This window comes from Athene noctua, chromosome 2, assembly GCF_965140245.1.
Source record: "Athene noctua chromosome 2, bAthNoc1.hap1.1, whole genome shotgun sequence".
In the NCBI taxonomy this organism is placed as follows: Eukaryota; Metazoa; Chordata; class Aves; order Strigiformes; family Strigidae; genus Athene; species Athene noctua.
Window position 1 is genome coordinate 153035636 of NC_134038.1, and position 16489 is coordinate 153052124.

Consider the following 16489-nt stretch of genomic DNA (forward strand, 5'->3'; position numbering starts at 1 on the left):
ACTGTCAAAGTTTAAGTTAAAAATAGAGGAGCTGATACATCTTCCTTTCCTCACACTTTATCCAGACTGACTGTTCAGTGCAGAACTGATGAATAAAGATCAATTTCTTAAAATCATTGCAGTGAACATTGATTTCATCCTTTTCTGAAGTCATGATCCACATTTTACAGCAGGCAGCGTAAGGAAACCTCCAGCACCCTCTGTTCCTGTGCTAGCTCCAAGCCTAGAAGGATTAGTATTGCCTGTAGCAAGTTTTTGCTGAATTACTCACATATTACATTGCTTCCTAAATAACCACAACTATAAACATGCTGAGCAAAACCAGACAGTATGGCAGCTCTAGGAAAGAAAGGCAAGAATATTAAGATGGTCAATGTAAAAGAACATTCTGGACCTTTTAAATCCTAATTCTCAAGACAGACTTATAGGTAGATGAAATATGCTTATATCTTTGAGGAACTCAAGGAGTAGTTTGAAAATATTTTATGCGCATTGTCATGAGTAATTGGTTTTACCTTGAATGTGGGATTGGAAGATAGCAGGAAATAGCTAAGCATAACTATTATTTGCCAAGTAATAGCAGACAACACATGCTTGGGAACTTGCTGTGAATGCTTTCTGTTGCTACAGTCAATCTGTAGTCCTCAACACTGAGGATTCTGATATTTTAAATATATTACAGAAATGCATTAACTCTTTGATGTTTTCCAGCTTATGAGCTCTCTGAATATCATTGTTAGAAGGATTTAACTGGGATTTTTAGCAGTTTTTCGGTCAGAAACATCATTAACATTATTCATCATCACAGGTTTCTCACTATCTTTTTATATGTAACAGAAGAAAGACGGCAATAGAGACAAGTTCATAGCCATGCAGATTCTAAAGATAGTGCAGTTATCAGCTGAATCACACGTAATTTGATGAAATTAATTAGGAAATTTTCAAAAAGTGATCCTATTCCTGTCACTATGGTAAAAGACCTTCCAATCACAGTTACGCTGGGGCTGTTCTCATGGCAATCAGCAGAGGTTACATGCACAGAAAATGGTTCTTGGTTTTGTTTTTGAAGAACTGGATCATTCAGCATCTGTGCTTCAGGGGGTTTGTTTTTCTTACACAGGTAAAGCCACTGATTTCTGCTTCACTGTGCTCTGCACATGTAGGAAAACAGATTAGCCAATGTTGTTTTGCTTTCTGTACTTTGTGTGTGGGAGGAGAGTAAATCTCTCTGACCCATTCCACCCACAACACTTCAGTTAGCATTGGGCAGCATCATTATCAATCTCACCAGCTGAATTCAGGGAACTCAAAATTGTCACAGGCATGAAATATTCCAGTTGTAGGAGAAAGAAAAGAGTTGTCTTCTTATGTCTTAACCCAGCATGGGCTGGTGCCTGTAAGTGTTACGATGGCATTATCATGGGGAGAGGATATGAGTTTATGTTTCAGAACTGGAGATAAGTAAGTGACATTTTAGAGGATGAGTTTTGTCATGTGCCATCCACTCTCACATCAGGGCAGCTAAAGCAAAGCCTATGGAATTACATTTTATATGAAGGGCAAAGAAGCATTCCCAGGTAATATCTACAACAATTCCTAGTCAAACTCTGAAAAAAATAATAAAGCAAACCAAAAAAAGACCTGTGAAAGTCTGAGTGTACATTAAAACCACCAGTACATGGCTCATATAGTGCACAGACACTCCTGAATAGATCAGTTAACTATCTTTTCTGCTCGAAATGGCTTTCAGGCTAAAGCCTCATTCATTTCCTAAATTCTGAATGTGTTTGTTCAGCTGCCCCACATGGACCTATAAGGAAGTCATAGCTGTGGAGCACTCCACAGGCATGGACTGCAGTCAGCTGAGGGCAAGAGGAAAAAGAATTCTTCTGGCAGTGGTCCTCTCCAGAAACTGCTACCACTACATCTGTATTATTTTTTGTGAGAAACTGCTGTTTGTGTGGGCCTGCTGTAAATTTATTCACAGTAATATCCACCATAACTGTGCTTCCAGGACAGAGAGAAAGGTCATGTGTGGCTGGGGTAGAGCGCAGAGGCATAAGATATCTGTCTTCATGTTCCTAGCCTCTAAATGATCCTACAAATTGATAGTGAGGATTAGGATGCCATGGGAAATCCCGTTTTGGGGAAAGGATGGGGTCTTGCATGTAAACCTCATGCCCCAAAAGTGGGTTTCTCTGGGTTAAGAAACAATGTGACCCTGCATCATTAAGTGCTTTACATGTCTTTGAGGAAATGAAAAAATCTTAAGAATTCATAGTAAGTATTGCCTGAAGAAAGTAGTTTCCAGTTTCCATTTAGGAGAAACTACATTGCTGGCGTAATTAGGCACAGCTCACATTCCCCAGAGAAAATGTGATGAAACACACAGTGCAAGAAAATAAATGAAATAGCCCCATGATTAAATCTCCACCAGCTACCTCCATAACAATTTTTTCATATATTCCCCTCCTAGAAAATACTTCTTACACCTTGGGGGATTCTTTCATATACTTTTGGATTAATGAGAATCTCTTCCAGTAACATTCATCACTTAGTAATGATTCGTTTTTAATATATCAGCTCACAGCAGCACCTTTCAATGGGAAAAGCATTTCCAGAGTACAGCTATTGCCTGGTTAAATTGTGGACAAAATTGTGCAGAATACCTTAATTTAACAACATGAGGCTCAAACCATGCCCTTAAGTGCAAAACAAGAACAGAGAAGGAATAAAATCATGTTCATGTTTTGCATTTTTATTGTGCTTCACATGCTCAAAATGCCATATGGGATTTAGCACATAATCCCTTCACTACCAGTATGAGAAGAGTAAATATTAATTCCTCCACAGCTAGAGAGATACAGTCGGACATGTTGTTTTCAGAAGGCTTGAGCCTCACAAACTCCAGTGCGAGCTGTACATATTTTATCATCTTATAGAAGCAGGGCTGTAGTGAGTTGGCCTGGCCACTCAGACATTTACTAGGAAAGCCAGGATGCAACTAGACCAGCACTTGAAAAAATCTGTCAGGGCCTCTACTCGTACAACTTTTCCATGTGCCATCATCCAGGCAAGGGCCTTCAATTTCTGCAGAATCCAAGATTTAATTGAAAAGCAATGGTTTTGACTCTGTAGTTTCATACTTGAGCTGAGTTCAACTTTAAATGCTGATCCATTCCTAAGTGAGATCACTGCTCCTCTGGATGTGCAGAACTTCCCCAAGGTGTGAGACATCTACCTTCGGTTAGAGGAGAAGGCGGGGTGAGACACATCCTAACATTTCAACTGAGGATACGTGGGAAAGGTGAAATGTGAGGGCTCCCACGATTCACGAGATAGGGTTTGGGGCAGGTGCATGAGTAGAGGATTATTCAGAGACAGGATTTTGAGGAATTAAGGAGGAAGGAAGCTCTTCAAATGGGTCCACTTCTCATTTACCAGAAGAAGACACAGTAACTTAGGGCTCCTGCTCAGTGTCTGGGGCAGAAGTGTGGAAGAAGTCCTGTGACCACAGGACTGGTGGGAGAGACAACGTTGCACTTGGGCTTTGTCCTCAAGGTTTCCTGTTCATCTTTGTCTTGTAAATGTCACAGACCAAAGGCATGAGAAGTATGGTCTGAATGGGTGGGAAGCAGAGTGGAAACGCAAAAGAAAATAACAGCAGTTAGGGAGATAGTAAGAAACAACAAATCTTAAAAATTATTACTTTTCAATGACAGAAAGCAAATGGAGTGAAGCTTTGGAGACAACGAAGATAGAAAGTATTGGCAATATAGATCAGAATGCTATAAACAGCATACCAGCACGTAGTCTTGTCAACAGCAGTGGCCCAGTCTGGGAAATACAGTCACACCAGCATTACTTCAGTTCAGGTGAAAAGCTTTAATACAGTTATGATGAATATTCTTGCGCTGGACAATGAGAAACGTCTGTTTGACATGGATCAAAGCAAGACACGATGGAAGAACCATATCTGTTCTATAAAAACAACTTTTAACATGTTTCCCTTACAACCTCAGAGAATATCAGAAGCAAAATTAGGGTACACGGTATATGCAAGAGATTGCCTTGTCATTTCATTGTTTGATTTCCAGCAATATGTAGTGATTTCTTTTCTCTTTTTATTTACGGTATGGTGGTTCCACTCCTCATTTTTCTCAAGCCTCCCATTTCTTCCCAGGCTCTCATTCTCTTTTGCCATCACTTTTGCCATTTCAGGCCAAACCTGCAATCAATTATTCAAGCAAAGCCCTGAAAAATTTGACCGAATATGAAGTATGGAATCAAGTTCCTAATTCATTTTGTATCAGCTTTTTTTTTTTCCCTCTATGATCGTAACCACTGTTTTTTTCCCAGTTGATACTTTGCAACTTCTTTGCAGAATGTGCTGGCACCTTTACTCTCTTTTGTTCCTTTTCTATGTCTTTTGTTTCCTTTATTTCTCCATGCTCTTCTTCTGTATCTCCATTTTAACCACTTCTATGTTGCTTAGCAACACCCAGAATGACAACAAGGTAAGGCCCCACTGCTTCTAGCAAGTCTCACCTTACAAGGAACAAAAATGTAATTTAACTTCACATTCCCAGTAAATTCACTTCCTCAGAATGGCATTGGTCTCAAATTCATGTCTCATTAATCAGATGGTTTTTTAGAAAGCTAAGAACAAGTCAAACACACAGAAACACAAGAGTGTTTCGTAGGATACTTGGATCTTCCAGTTTTGTTCTGACATAGTTAATCTGTTGAGATAATAAGAAAGCTAAAATGAGAGGTAAGGTTTTAGATCCTGGCTTTCCCAACATGCCGATCCAGAGATTCTGACTGTCATATAAAGGATGAAACTGCTACACTCAGTTATGAATCCAAACTTTAGAAAAAGTTGGAAGATGTTTGGATTTTGAAACTTAGTCCAGGCACAAATCTAATTAAACACCATTCAGTCATTTCCAGTAAACATCTTTAATATCCCCAGTTTTACACCAGGCTGCTTTTTCCCTCGGCATAATAGGACAAAACCAAAATGAATGGGCTAAGCTACTTTTTTTTTTTTTTTAAATTTACAATTGTTTTGGACAACTTAGTTAACCAGAATTATTATGAAGATGGGACAAGAAATGTCATTTATCTGTCACAAGCTGTTATCAATTCCCAACCACAGATGAGACTTTTTACCCCCCCAAAATCACTTTTGCAAGAGGAAGCACCTAAATGTACTTCTGATCTTCACTGAAATGATCTACTTTTGAGGAGAAAAATGGAAACTGATGTTTTTGTTTAAAAAATGTTTTTAAAGATCAGTTACTAGTTTAAAAGATTTTTTAATGTTTTGAAATCTGAATATGTTTGGGATTTGATATTTACACATTTTCCCAGAATAATTAAAAATGTTTGTTGAAAAATCAAGGCTTTTCCCTGAAATAGGTTGAAAAAAATTACATTTATTCAGTAAAATTATTTGAAAAATAACTGGCATTTTCAAACTCGCTTCAGAAAGAAGTTAATTTCTAAACTAGCAAGGCTCTATCTACACTGGACTGAGAAATCCTGTCTTTGGATTTATAAACTATGCATATAAAAACCAGAGAGGAACAAGAATATAATACCTACTCTCATATCTAAATATCTATCTTTAAAATAGATTCTTTGATCTTCAGTAATACAAAACTTCAGTTAGCGGCTTTTGTTCAGCCCCTGGGATCATGCAATGTCAGCCCTGCAGATACTTCTATTCAGCAAACAGAGGTCACAATGAATAATACTTATTCAGCCAACTAAGGTTTTAATTAGTTTTTTTTAGGGCCTGGTTCAGTAGCCCTTACTCATATTGAGTAATATTCACTGCACAAATAGGACTGCTGTAGCAGTTGTATTAATCATCAAAAGCACTGGTGAACTAAGCCTTGAATAAATAACAAGTCTTACATTTATCCAAGTATGGCAGTTTTGCCCGAAATATCCATGTAACTCCTGACATACAAAAATGTTCTCGATTACTGATGGCCTATTGAACAACATCATGCTTACATAATATATAATTATCATTATATTGTACTATATTTTTATTATGGGAATCAATGTGGCACCAAGTAACAGCAAAACTGTGTCCATGATAAAACTACATACTTGTCTGTATACTTCTGCTTCTAATACATCTATAAAACGTAACCAAGAAAATATGCGAGGGAGAGTGAATCAGTTCTGAGGTCTGAATATACAGCAAAAAATGTACCAGTCTAACACTAACATACAAGCCTAGTAGCTTCTAACACTGAATCTCTCTCTGAAGAGATTTCCTGGAATGAAAAAAATTAATTGTAATATAGTTGAATTACATAAAAAGGAAATCAAGAAACTACCTCTGTTTCTAGCTATCCCTTGCTTTCCAACAAACACACGTACATAAACAAAGTCAGGATAACTCACCAGGAAACACAATCCAACAAATAGTGAAGGAAAACCAGTATTACTTGTTCAGTATTATTTGTTTCTCACCATCCTTTTTCTCCCTTGTGTTTTAACTTTCTATTCTACACAGTAAGTCCTCATGTATAGACACGTGTATATATGCATATATATGCCCCCCCTGAGTATATGAAGGATTATATATGGTGACTAATCTGCTCTCGTGCTGATCCTGCTACCGTTTTTAAAATGAATAAAAATGGCTTAGAATCACCCCCAGTCAAGTTCCACTGCCAGTGAAAAAGAAAATAGATACTTCAGTGTCTAAAGTTGGAATCTAAACCTAGCTGGTGTGCAGATGTATCGTTTCACATCGCTCTGGGCTTGACTCTTTGGGTTTGATTCAGATGAAATTCCCATGGATGCAGGTGAAAGCTACATGTACCTTTTGTTACTCAAAATTATCAGTTACTTAAGAGTCACAATAGCAGCCACTATGGGGAGCGAGGTTATTGACATGAGATGTAACAGCAACCGAAGGAAGCCCACAGTCTGCATAATGCGTTTTCATTCTCTGTTCTTTACAGGAGAAACCTTGCTGCCACCTCACTGAAACCTGAGGGTTCGGGGAGTTAAATCCAGGCTAAACCCTGTACAGCAGGTAATCTCTGTGCTGTCCTGCCACTGTGCCTTAAATTCATCTCTAAGGCACAGAGACATGGACTGCCCTCTCTCATGCCTACCTCGATGGTTACTGTGATCTAAGGAAACACCTTCCCCTAACACAGAAGTGCTCTCTGCACATTGTGTGAGATCAGTACTCCCTGAAAATGTTGCCAGTTTTTTTGTATTCTGGACAAGATTTGCCTTTTGGGTTTGGTTGGTTGGTTGGTTAATGCCATCCCTGTGTTTTCAACATTTCATGTTTTAGCAGATTTTAAATAGTAGCTCCACTTACAAGCATATTTGTAGAACTACGAGCAAATTGCTCTCTTCTATCACGCTTTTTAGCAGCAAAATTCTGAGTGTGGCACTGCCTGTTCACAAGGTTTGTATTCAAGCTATTGGTAGAAGTTAGGAGACACAAACCAGTTTCAGTATACCACCTGGTAGGTGCCTGCAAGAACTGCAGATAATAAACCTTTAATAACTGACGCCGCCTGTTTCAGGCAGTAACATTGTTCTCTTGCTTATGTTGATGCAATTCAGAAGAAAAACAACAGCACATCACTGGTGAAACCTGGGTGAGAAACAGATTCCAACCTTGAGTTTAAGCGCAGGCACAGGCTCCCTGGATGACAGTGAGTACTACGCATCATGCACTACAAAGCCAGCAAAATTTCCAACACAAGTTGCTAACTCTCTACCTAACTGTATCTCGTTCAGAAGAAGAAACTCTCCGCCTAAGTGCATCTTCATTTAAAAGAAGAAATTCTTCCCTGGCACGCCAACTCTTCTGAGGTTTATTCGACATGTAGAGCATTTCTTTTTCGGGAGGGTGTTAACTTTGTGTTCCCTTGCTGGCTTTGCCTTTCAGTACAAAGAGGCTTCTTCTCCGTCACACGGGGCAAATAACTCCTCTCTAGCATGTCGCATGTCTGCGCACAAAAGAATTTGCACAAGGCAGAAACGACACCACGTTTTTCGCATCAAGGAAAGAAAAGCGAGGCTCTGTAAACTAAGCAGACAGGGGAAGGTGTCCTTTGGATCAACAGGTCAAATGTTCATTTCTCACAGTGACTGGATACTCTACTTCCTGAAAACAACACTACTGCTATGTTTACTTAAGTGACTTGCCCGTTAAAATCAATAGGAGAAACAGTGGGTGTAGAGGCAGCCCAGTAACATGGAACATTTTAAAACCCTGGTTTATTTCTGCTGTTTGTCAATCTTCTCTCTGCATTTTTTTTCCCAGAGAGTATACACATAGAGCATGCATTTATTTTATTTTGTTGTCAATTAAAAAAAAAAAAAAGAATCCTAAGAATTTAATCCTTCCAGACTTTTCATCTAATCATTTCCACTAAACCATAGGGAAGAAAACATTACAAAAAACCCAAATTAGCCCCGAGTGAGTTCACGTGTTCCTAACAAATTAAATACATTGATTAACAAGAATTCCTATTGTAAATCTTTCTCACTTAGCTCACATTTTGGTTTTAGAAACTTCAGCCGGACTAATCATGTCTAAGGCAAATGAAACTTCTTGGAAGGCTAAACATTTGGAACTACACAACAAATGGTATTTCAGGCTATGCAACTGTCTGCTCGAAGAAGAAATCTTGCACATCTTTCTTCTTTGCATGCTTACACAGTGGCAGCCGTAATCTAGTCCTGGCCCAGCAGCTCCTGCATTCTCTCCACCCCACAGGCTTTCTGTGAGCAACCCTGCGGACTGGTAGATGAAAAAGAGGCACGATATTACCATCCCTCTAACAAATACACTGCGGCCAAGTTGTTTTTGAGGAATGCACTTTGTGGAAGTCAGACACTTGCCCCCAAGCTGCTTTCAACACATCTCAAAGAGTGAGCCTCACCTTCCCAGGACTCAAACCACCCAACATCAAACCAAGGAGAAAGTCTGTGGAACGGTGTGAAGTAAAATCACCTTGGAAGATCTCTGGCACAGACATGCTCCCCATCCCACTCCACCCAACCCCGGTGTAGGCATATGGACCTACATCTACTGTACAGACAGGGCAAACAGCATTCAGAAAGGGTTTGGGAATCCCCTTTTTCCACCACCAACCCTGGTAACACCATCTCACGGGGAAAGAGGCGCTTCTCGGCCGGTTTGCAGACGGGGAGGCCAGCCAAACCCTCCGTTCCACCCTGGCGGAAACAGACCAACAAAAGGCTACGGTGGCTCCAGAAAGAAAACCTCTGTATTAAAAGCCAAATAACGCGGAGCTACAATAATAAATACACATTATCTCAACTGGGAAATACAGTGTAAAAGGTTCGTTAAAGTTCAGCTTCAGCAATAACAATATATATACTGCTTCAGTTCTCGATCCTGCCAAAAAGAGACTTCCCTTTTCTGTAAATAAAGAGGAAACCCGCTCAAACTGTATTCATATACAAAAAAGCTACTCCAACTACAACAAATGCGGTTGAATGGGACGGTCTTTTATTTCCTGCGTTGATTAGGGGGAGGGGGCTTTTTTTTTTTTTTTTTTCTTCTTTTTTACCAAAAGGTTCGTTTCAAACGGGTATTAAAGATACAAAACGGGCCCACAGGCTTCGGTGGTGTCCGGCGGCGGGGCGGGGCCGCTCCCCTCAGGGCGGGGCCGCTCCCCTCGGGGCCGGGCAGGGCCGGGCGGGCCCTGAGGCGGCCCCGCGCGCCCCGTCCCGCCGCGCGCCCGTGACACGCTTTAAACGAGAAAAACACGCGAGAGTCCGGCCGGGCGGGAGGCGGCCGCCCGCGTCCCTCCACACCACACGACGAAAAGAAGGGGGAAAGGGGTGTCACCGGGAGAGGCTACTTGGCGGCGGCGGCGGCGGCGGCGGTGCCGGCGGCGGTGCTGCGGCGCTGCTCCATGCCGTTGGGCAGGAAGCCGGCGATGATGGGCACCGGCCAGATGAGGGCGGCCACGCTCCACACGATGATGACCAGAGTCATGAAACAAGCCACCAAGGTGGACTCGATGGGCTTGCGGTTCATCCGCCAGCCCGGCTCCCCCTTCAGCTCCTCCAGGCTGAAATCCAGGCAGCAGAAATTCAGCGGCTCCCCTTGCAGCCAGTACTGGCCGGGCTCCGCCGCCGGCGGGTAGGAGAGCGAGGAGGAGGAGGAGGAGGAAGAAGAGGAGGCGGCGGCGGCGGCCTGGGGCGCGGCGCCCCGCAGGCGCCCGACCCGCCTTCCCCGCACCCAGCTGCAGCCCACGCAGAGGCGCAAGTCCTGCTGGGCTCCGCCGGCCGCCAGCCCCAGGTGCTCGATGAGCAGCGGCGGCCCCACGCGGTGGAAGGCGGCGGAGAAGAAGGCCCGCCCGTGGCTGTTGGTGGAGAAGAGCAGGAGGTCGCACTGGATGCCCAGCGGGCGGCTCCAGCGCACCAGCAGCGAGCTCAGCATCTGCCGCTGCACGCTGATATTGCAGTGCGGGTCCTCGGCGGGCTGCGGCTGCCCCTGCGGCTGGGGACGCTGCTGCTGCTGCTGTTGCTGCTGCCCGGAGGAGGTGGGAGCGGAAGGGAAAGGCTCTTGGCTAGCGGCAGCCGGCGTGCCCGGGCTGGCGGAGCTGCCTTCCTCCTTGCTTGCTGCCCCGTCGAGGTCCATCTCGAGGCTGGCCAAGGAGCGGGAGGAGGAGTTGACAGGGGGCAAGAAGAGCTCTTGCTCCTGCTCCTCCTGCCCGCTGGCAGCCGCCGAGGGGCTCCAGCCCTGGCAGGGCGGCAGGCAGGCGGCCAGCAGTGCCGGGAGGAGCAGCGGCAGCATGGCATTAACTTAGAGCCGGAGAAGAGGGAGAGGAGGAGGAGGAACGGGAGGCTGCATGGCGCTGCCGGCTGCCATCTGGGAAGGCAGGCACACCGCTCTCGCCGAGAGAGCGAGAGAAAGGGAAGGAGGGTGGGGGCAGGCGAGGGGGTGGGAGCGGGGCTGGGGCTGCCGCGGCGGCGAGGCGAGCGAGCCGGGAGCCTGGGTGACGGCAGCGGCTCCCCCCTTCCCCGCCTCCTCCGCCCCCGGCCCGGCCCGGCCCGGCAGCGCCCCGCTCGTGGGAGGAGCCGCGCCTTGAGGGGCCGGCCCGCCCCGCTCCGCTCCGGGACAGCTGCCCCCTCCCCTGGGGCCGCGGCGGCGGCGGCCGCTCTCCCGTGCCGCCCGCCGCCACGACGCCGGTTCCTCCCCCCTCCTCCTTCTCCTCCCGGCGGGGGGAAGAGCCGACGCCTCCCAGCTCCGCCGCCGCACCGGCGGGGGCTCCGCGGCAGTTGCGTGTCTCCCTCCTCGGGGGGCAGGGGCGAGGGGCTGGCTGCGGGCAGCGCCCTCCCGCCCCGCCTCGGGCTGGGCTGGGGGAAGAGCATCCAGGGACCGGCTGCACCCACTTTTCGATTTTATCGGGAGGGAAAGCGGCTGGGGAGACGCGGAGGAAGGGAGTTTAAACTGGCGGGTGGGGCGCACGGGCTTGGCCCTTCCAGCGGGGCTCTGCGAGTCCCGGCTCGGCCCCAGGAGCTGCTGCTCCCAAGCCTGGCCTGGGCTGAGGCGCAGAGCATCCCGCAGGCGGGCACTCTCGGTCTCTGTAGCAAAGATTTTAACGTCAAAGCTTATTACAAGGAGCCCAGAGCTACCAAGTGTGGTAGCTGTGAGACTTGGCTGCATTTTTCGAAAGACTGCGTTATAAGCATGAGTGTTAATAATCAAGCTAGATACACCAGCTCGTTTCATGACCCTGTGCTGGCTATACTATTACTCTTGACACAGGTTGTTGCAGTCTGGCACTTGGAGCCCCCGGAAAGGACAGAACTGGATGACACAAATGATGAACATTTCTTAGTCTTTACCTTGGGCAGAGGGTGGGATAGAGTTACATTTTCCTGGCAAGCATCCAGAACTGAGATTCTCTTCTTTGCCTTTGCAGCCCTTTTTTGACACATAGAGACGCAAAAGGGAGACACGAATACAAAAGCTAGACTTTCTCAAGTATATATGGTACAATTTATGTAAACGATAGAGCTGAACTCCATAAGGTGCTCCTTTGAAGCTGGCATTGGTCCCGTGTCAGGCATGGTCCCACGTCAAAGTGACACATGGACACCTTCTCACTTGGAGAACGAGTTACTGTAACATCACTCTCGAGTCTCGGATGAGTGAGGGTAGTGAATGATGGTAGAGAGTAAATTTTAGATTTGCTATAATTCAACATGAATGAAGGCAGTGAAACAGATTTCTTTCAAAACCCTTGCCTCAGTGTATCAAGATAAAACACAGAGTTGTTTGCCTTCTATTCAAAGGAGACCCAAGCACCAAAATGCAGTTGTGTTCGGTCCCAAATTAGCCCAAAGGGTATTGTCTACCAGATGTCTGTAGTTTGGCTAGGTTCTTAGTTTGGCTTATTACAGAGAAACACGCCTTATGAAGCATTCAAAGCAAGCTGTCTGGTTCCAGTTCTGGGTTTTTGCTCAGATGTTACACTACAGTTAATACATTTTTCAGCACTATTTTGATGTCTCATATTAAGAGTTCTCTGATACGAATGTGTCTCTACATGTGTCTCCTGGTGTCCTTTGTCATATCCACAGTCCCATGCATTTGTGTGACTGTAATTTTTTCTGTTGTAGTGAGTCTATAGACCCAAAACCAGATTAAGAAAAGGCTAGTGTGTGGCAAAAAATGCCAAAACTGTGTGACCACTCGTGTGCACGAATCACGTTGCACTGGGATTTTGGCACAAAGGACTGGAAGTGAAACTAAGCCTCATAAATAAGATTTAGCTCCTGAACACTGTTGCAGTATGTGGGTGGCAAATGTTCTCAGGCAGAGCTTCAGTTCTTTTGGTCTCAACTCCCAGCTGAAGGCAGTCGGGTATTTGCAAAGAAGTTTGGGGAGGAAGAGTTAAGTTTCTTTTCCTTCAAGGAAAGATAACCTGCCACAGGAAGGTTAAATGCATTTAGCATCATTTAGACTGCCACGGCAAAGAACTAAGAGGGCAATTTATTTCAGGCTGGAGATGCATGGGTGCTTCATTATCTGTTCCTCTTCGTCAACGAATAATGGAGCAAGTGGGTAGAAGCAGCAGAAAGTATGTTAGGCCATTGGTTGATTGCCACTGTCCAGCAGTGCCCTTTACAGATTATTTCATTTATAGGTCTATCACATATAATTAATCTCTCCATGGATTCAGTCATTCAAAGAGGTTGCAGCACACTTGAAAACTCTTTGTAAGTAGTATTAATATATAGCTCTGTTCTGTGGTTTTCAGACATAAATCTCAAAGAACAAAGTAGGTTTATGGCTGGGGAGGCTGAAGCATAAAGAAATCAGGGGCCAGCCAAAGGTGACCTACAAATCACAGACAGATCAAGATGTAGATTTTGCAGATTTGATTCTATAGATATAACTAGAACTATAATATGCACCATAGGTCACAGTAGCATTTGTCAGTGTGGTAGAGGAGGTGTGAAGTGGGCTATAATGATAAAATTTTAGAAGGGAATAATGAGGTAACAAGACAGTAGGAGTTTCATGAGACAGACTGTAGAGCTGTTGAGAGGATGAAGACTAATGATAAAGGACAATCAGAATCTTTGAGAGTTGTTTTAATGACATTTTAACTAAACATTTTTAGTAAAGTATCGCTTGCGAAATGCTTCAAGTAAGATGAAATCAAGAATTTCTGCCCAAGTGCCATTAAAATTGCATCTCATGAGGGTGCTGTTTTACAGCCTGAAATCTCATTGCAGCTAGTGAAACAGACCCTAAGCAGGTACAGACTCCAGAAGGAAATCGTAATTGCATTCAGGTCAGAAGCTTGTGATCCTCAGGCAGCATTTGTCAATTTGGCAAATTTATGTTGATCTGCACTGAGGAAAGGGAATAACTGTAGAACTTTTCTTGATGGAGGATGTGCTTTTGAGGTTGTAATTTCTGAAAGGAGTTGCATGTGGGAGAGAAGATGGAAAAGTAGCAGAGTAAGATATTGGATACCCAACTATAACTTCACAGAGATACTCTTCTGTGGAAAGCCACCTACTGTCAATTACAGGAAAAAAGATGATAAGAGCGAGTATGTATAGCAATGCGTTACCGATGTCTGTAAAAGTGCCAGGTAAATAAGGAGAATTTCACAGTCAACAGCTGAAGAGGGAGGCAAGGTCAGGAGAAAGAAGTTGGTACTTGACTTCTCTCAGAAAAGAGCAGTTTCAATTCTGTGCAAGGAGTAGGATCCAATCATACTGAGGATTGTTCTGAGAGTGATATTTATTCCCAGCTGAGGAAAAATGTTTCTGTGATATAATTTAGGCGGCTTGGTTGACTAATGGTTTCACAGCTGATGTGAGGGGAGACTCTCAGAGTAATGTAAGGAAGTGAGCTGATCATATGACAGCTGTAGAATATGCTCTTTGAAGAGTCATTGATAATCAGTGGTTGCTGGTTGAAGAAGGAGCTAAGGGATGTTTCATACTACCGCTGACTTGTTGCTTTGATTGTGAGCCCAGTGATCAGAACCTTCACTCTCCTCCTCCTCGCTTGGTATTCCTGTGGATTTTTCGGAAATTATTCGTGATGAAACACTTAAAGGCCACTGAAGCGTCTGAAACAGATGATAGAAGCTAGTTGGATTAAGGGGCTTGCTACTGCTACATAATGTCAGAAGGATTTATCTGCAGTGAACAGGGATCATGCGCTGCACAGAACAAGCCAGGGTTTTGTACCACTCTTTATATGAATATCAGAAGCCCAGACAAAGGGAACAGCTAGTTGGCAAGCAGGCTGAGATCAAGGGCATAATATCTCCAGAGAAGTCAACACACCTATCTCAGCAAAGACACTAAGCTCATTGCTTGACATGCATTTCTGTCAGCAGCAGATACTGCTTCCACACCTTCCTCTCAAGTTACACAAACAGATGTCCCTGAAGCCATAAAATGACCCACATCACAGAGCTGGGGCAGATGACTGTTATTTTTGAATACTTGTCATATACATGCTCTTTTTCATGAAAATATCATTAACGTTTTCAGCCCAGCCTTAACCCCAATCTTTAACCCCTTAGCCAGATCACTACATACTCCTGCAAAAAGCTGCACCTGCGTAGCTGAGGGAGCGAGGCAAGACGGCAGGGAAGGTAGGAGGGTTTGAGCAGTGGGGTCCAGACTAGGGCTGTTTAGCCACTGCATGTCAAGATGGGCTCTGGTGGGGCTCCCACGGTCTGCAAACCACACAGCTGCTGGAGTGTGGACCAAGAGAAAGCAACTGCCATCAGGAATCCAAAAGGAGAGTTATCCATGGCAATTACTACAGAGGCTAATCCAGCTGCAAAAATGATTGGTAGAAATCAGGAAAACCTTGTTCAGAGTGTCAGGTGGTATCAGTAAAGATGGAGGGCCTGCAGGATGAGGGCTGTGGGAGCTTTGGGGACGACTTAGGAGCTCATGTCCAGAATTCCATTAGACTCTGTGTTGTACTAGCACACACTAAAAAAGCCTGCTTCAAATCTAAATATAAGTGTGAAATATATGCAGAGAATGCTAAAGGGAATGTATTAATAGACTTTCAGAGCTTTTTTTTTTTTTTTTTTTTTTGTAGCATGCTTTATGTAGGTTGAGGCTTTTAGACAAAGATCAGAAAGAATCAACAGGAAAAGAAGAATCTGTGGGAATGGGTGTAAGAGAGAAGTAGTCCAAAGAACAAAATTTGCACCTCACAGCTGAAGATGATCTTAGAACAAGGCAGGCTGGCTTGAGGTAATAGCAAAATATAAAAAACTATAATATAAGTTGGTTAGATCTAGTTGGCCTACAAAGAGTGATAAATGCAGTACTTTCATGTATTCCATTTATACAATGACATTTTTAAGATAGGTTTTGACCTGAAGCAGTGTTCCAGGAAGACTGGATTATTTTTCTTGCCTAGGTTCCCACTTGCAGGTTGAATAAGATCATCACTCATGTGGGATTTCCTCCCAACTGAACTTCTGAAGCTTAGGCAAGATTCAGCCGTGAACTATATTTCTTTTGTCTTGTAACTACCACGCTTGCTTATGCTTTATTGGCCAGGAGCCTGACTATAGCTATAACCTATTTTCCCTCATATTTATTTCACCAGTAAACCTATCCAATGCTGGAGTTTGTCTGAAACTAGCAAGTTTAGGATCTGGTATGTTGATAAAGATAGTGAATCCAACTTAAATGGTCTATGCAGGCAGAATTGAGAGATGGGCAATCTGAGTAATTTTTAAGAAACATCCGATAGGGTTAAAGGGCAGCATAACACCTTTGTTCCCATCAGAGTATATGCACTGCAGGACTCAGGACTACTTTCTACCAGTTTGCTAAAGGCCATTGTAGGGTGGGTTTGACCGGGTGTCAAGCTTTGTACATTCATGAAGCCCAAATGTTCTGAACATCTGAATGATCCCTGGGGTTCTGGGTAAGCCCTGACATG

General features: G+C 44.1%; 1 protein-coding gene across 1 annotated transcript; it reads right to left on the reverse strand.

The window, feature by feature from the left end:
- Nucleotides 1-9272: 9272 nt before the first annotated feature.
- Nucleotides 9273-10945, reverse strand: TMEM158 (transmembrane protein 158). Its single transcript, XM_074898142.1, has one exon. It carries the CDS (start codon nucleotides 10829-10831, stop codon nucleotides 9887-9889), a length of 945 nt encoding a protein of 314 aa, XP_074754243.1. The 5' UTR covers nucleotides 10832-10945; the 3' UTR covers nucleotides 9273-9886.
- Between the last annotated feature and the right edge of the window lie 5544 nt (nucleotides 10946-16489).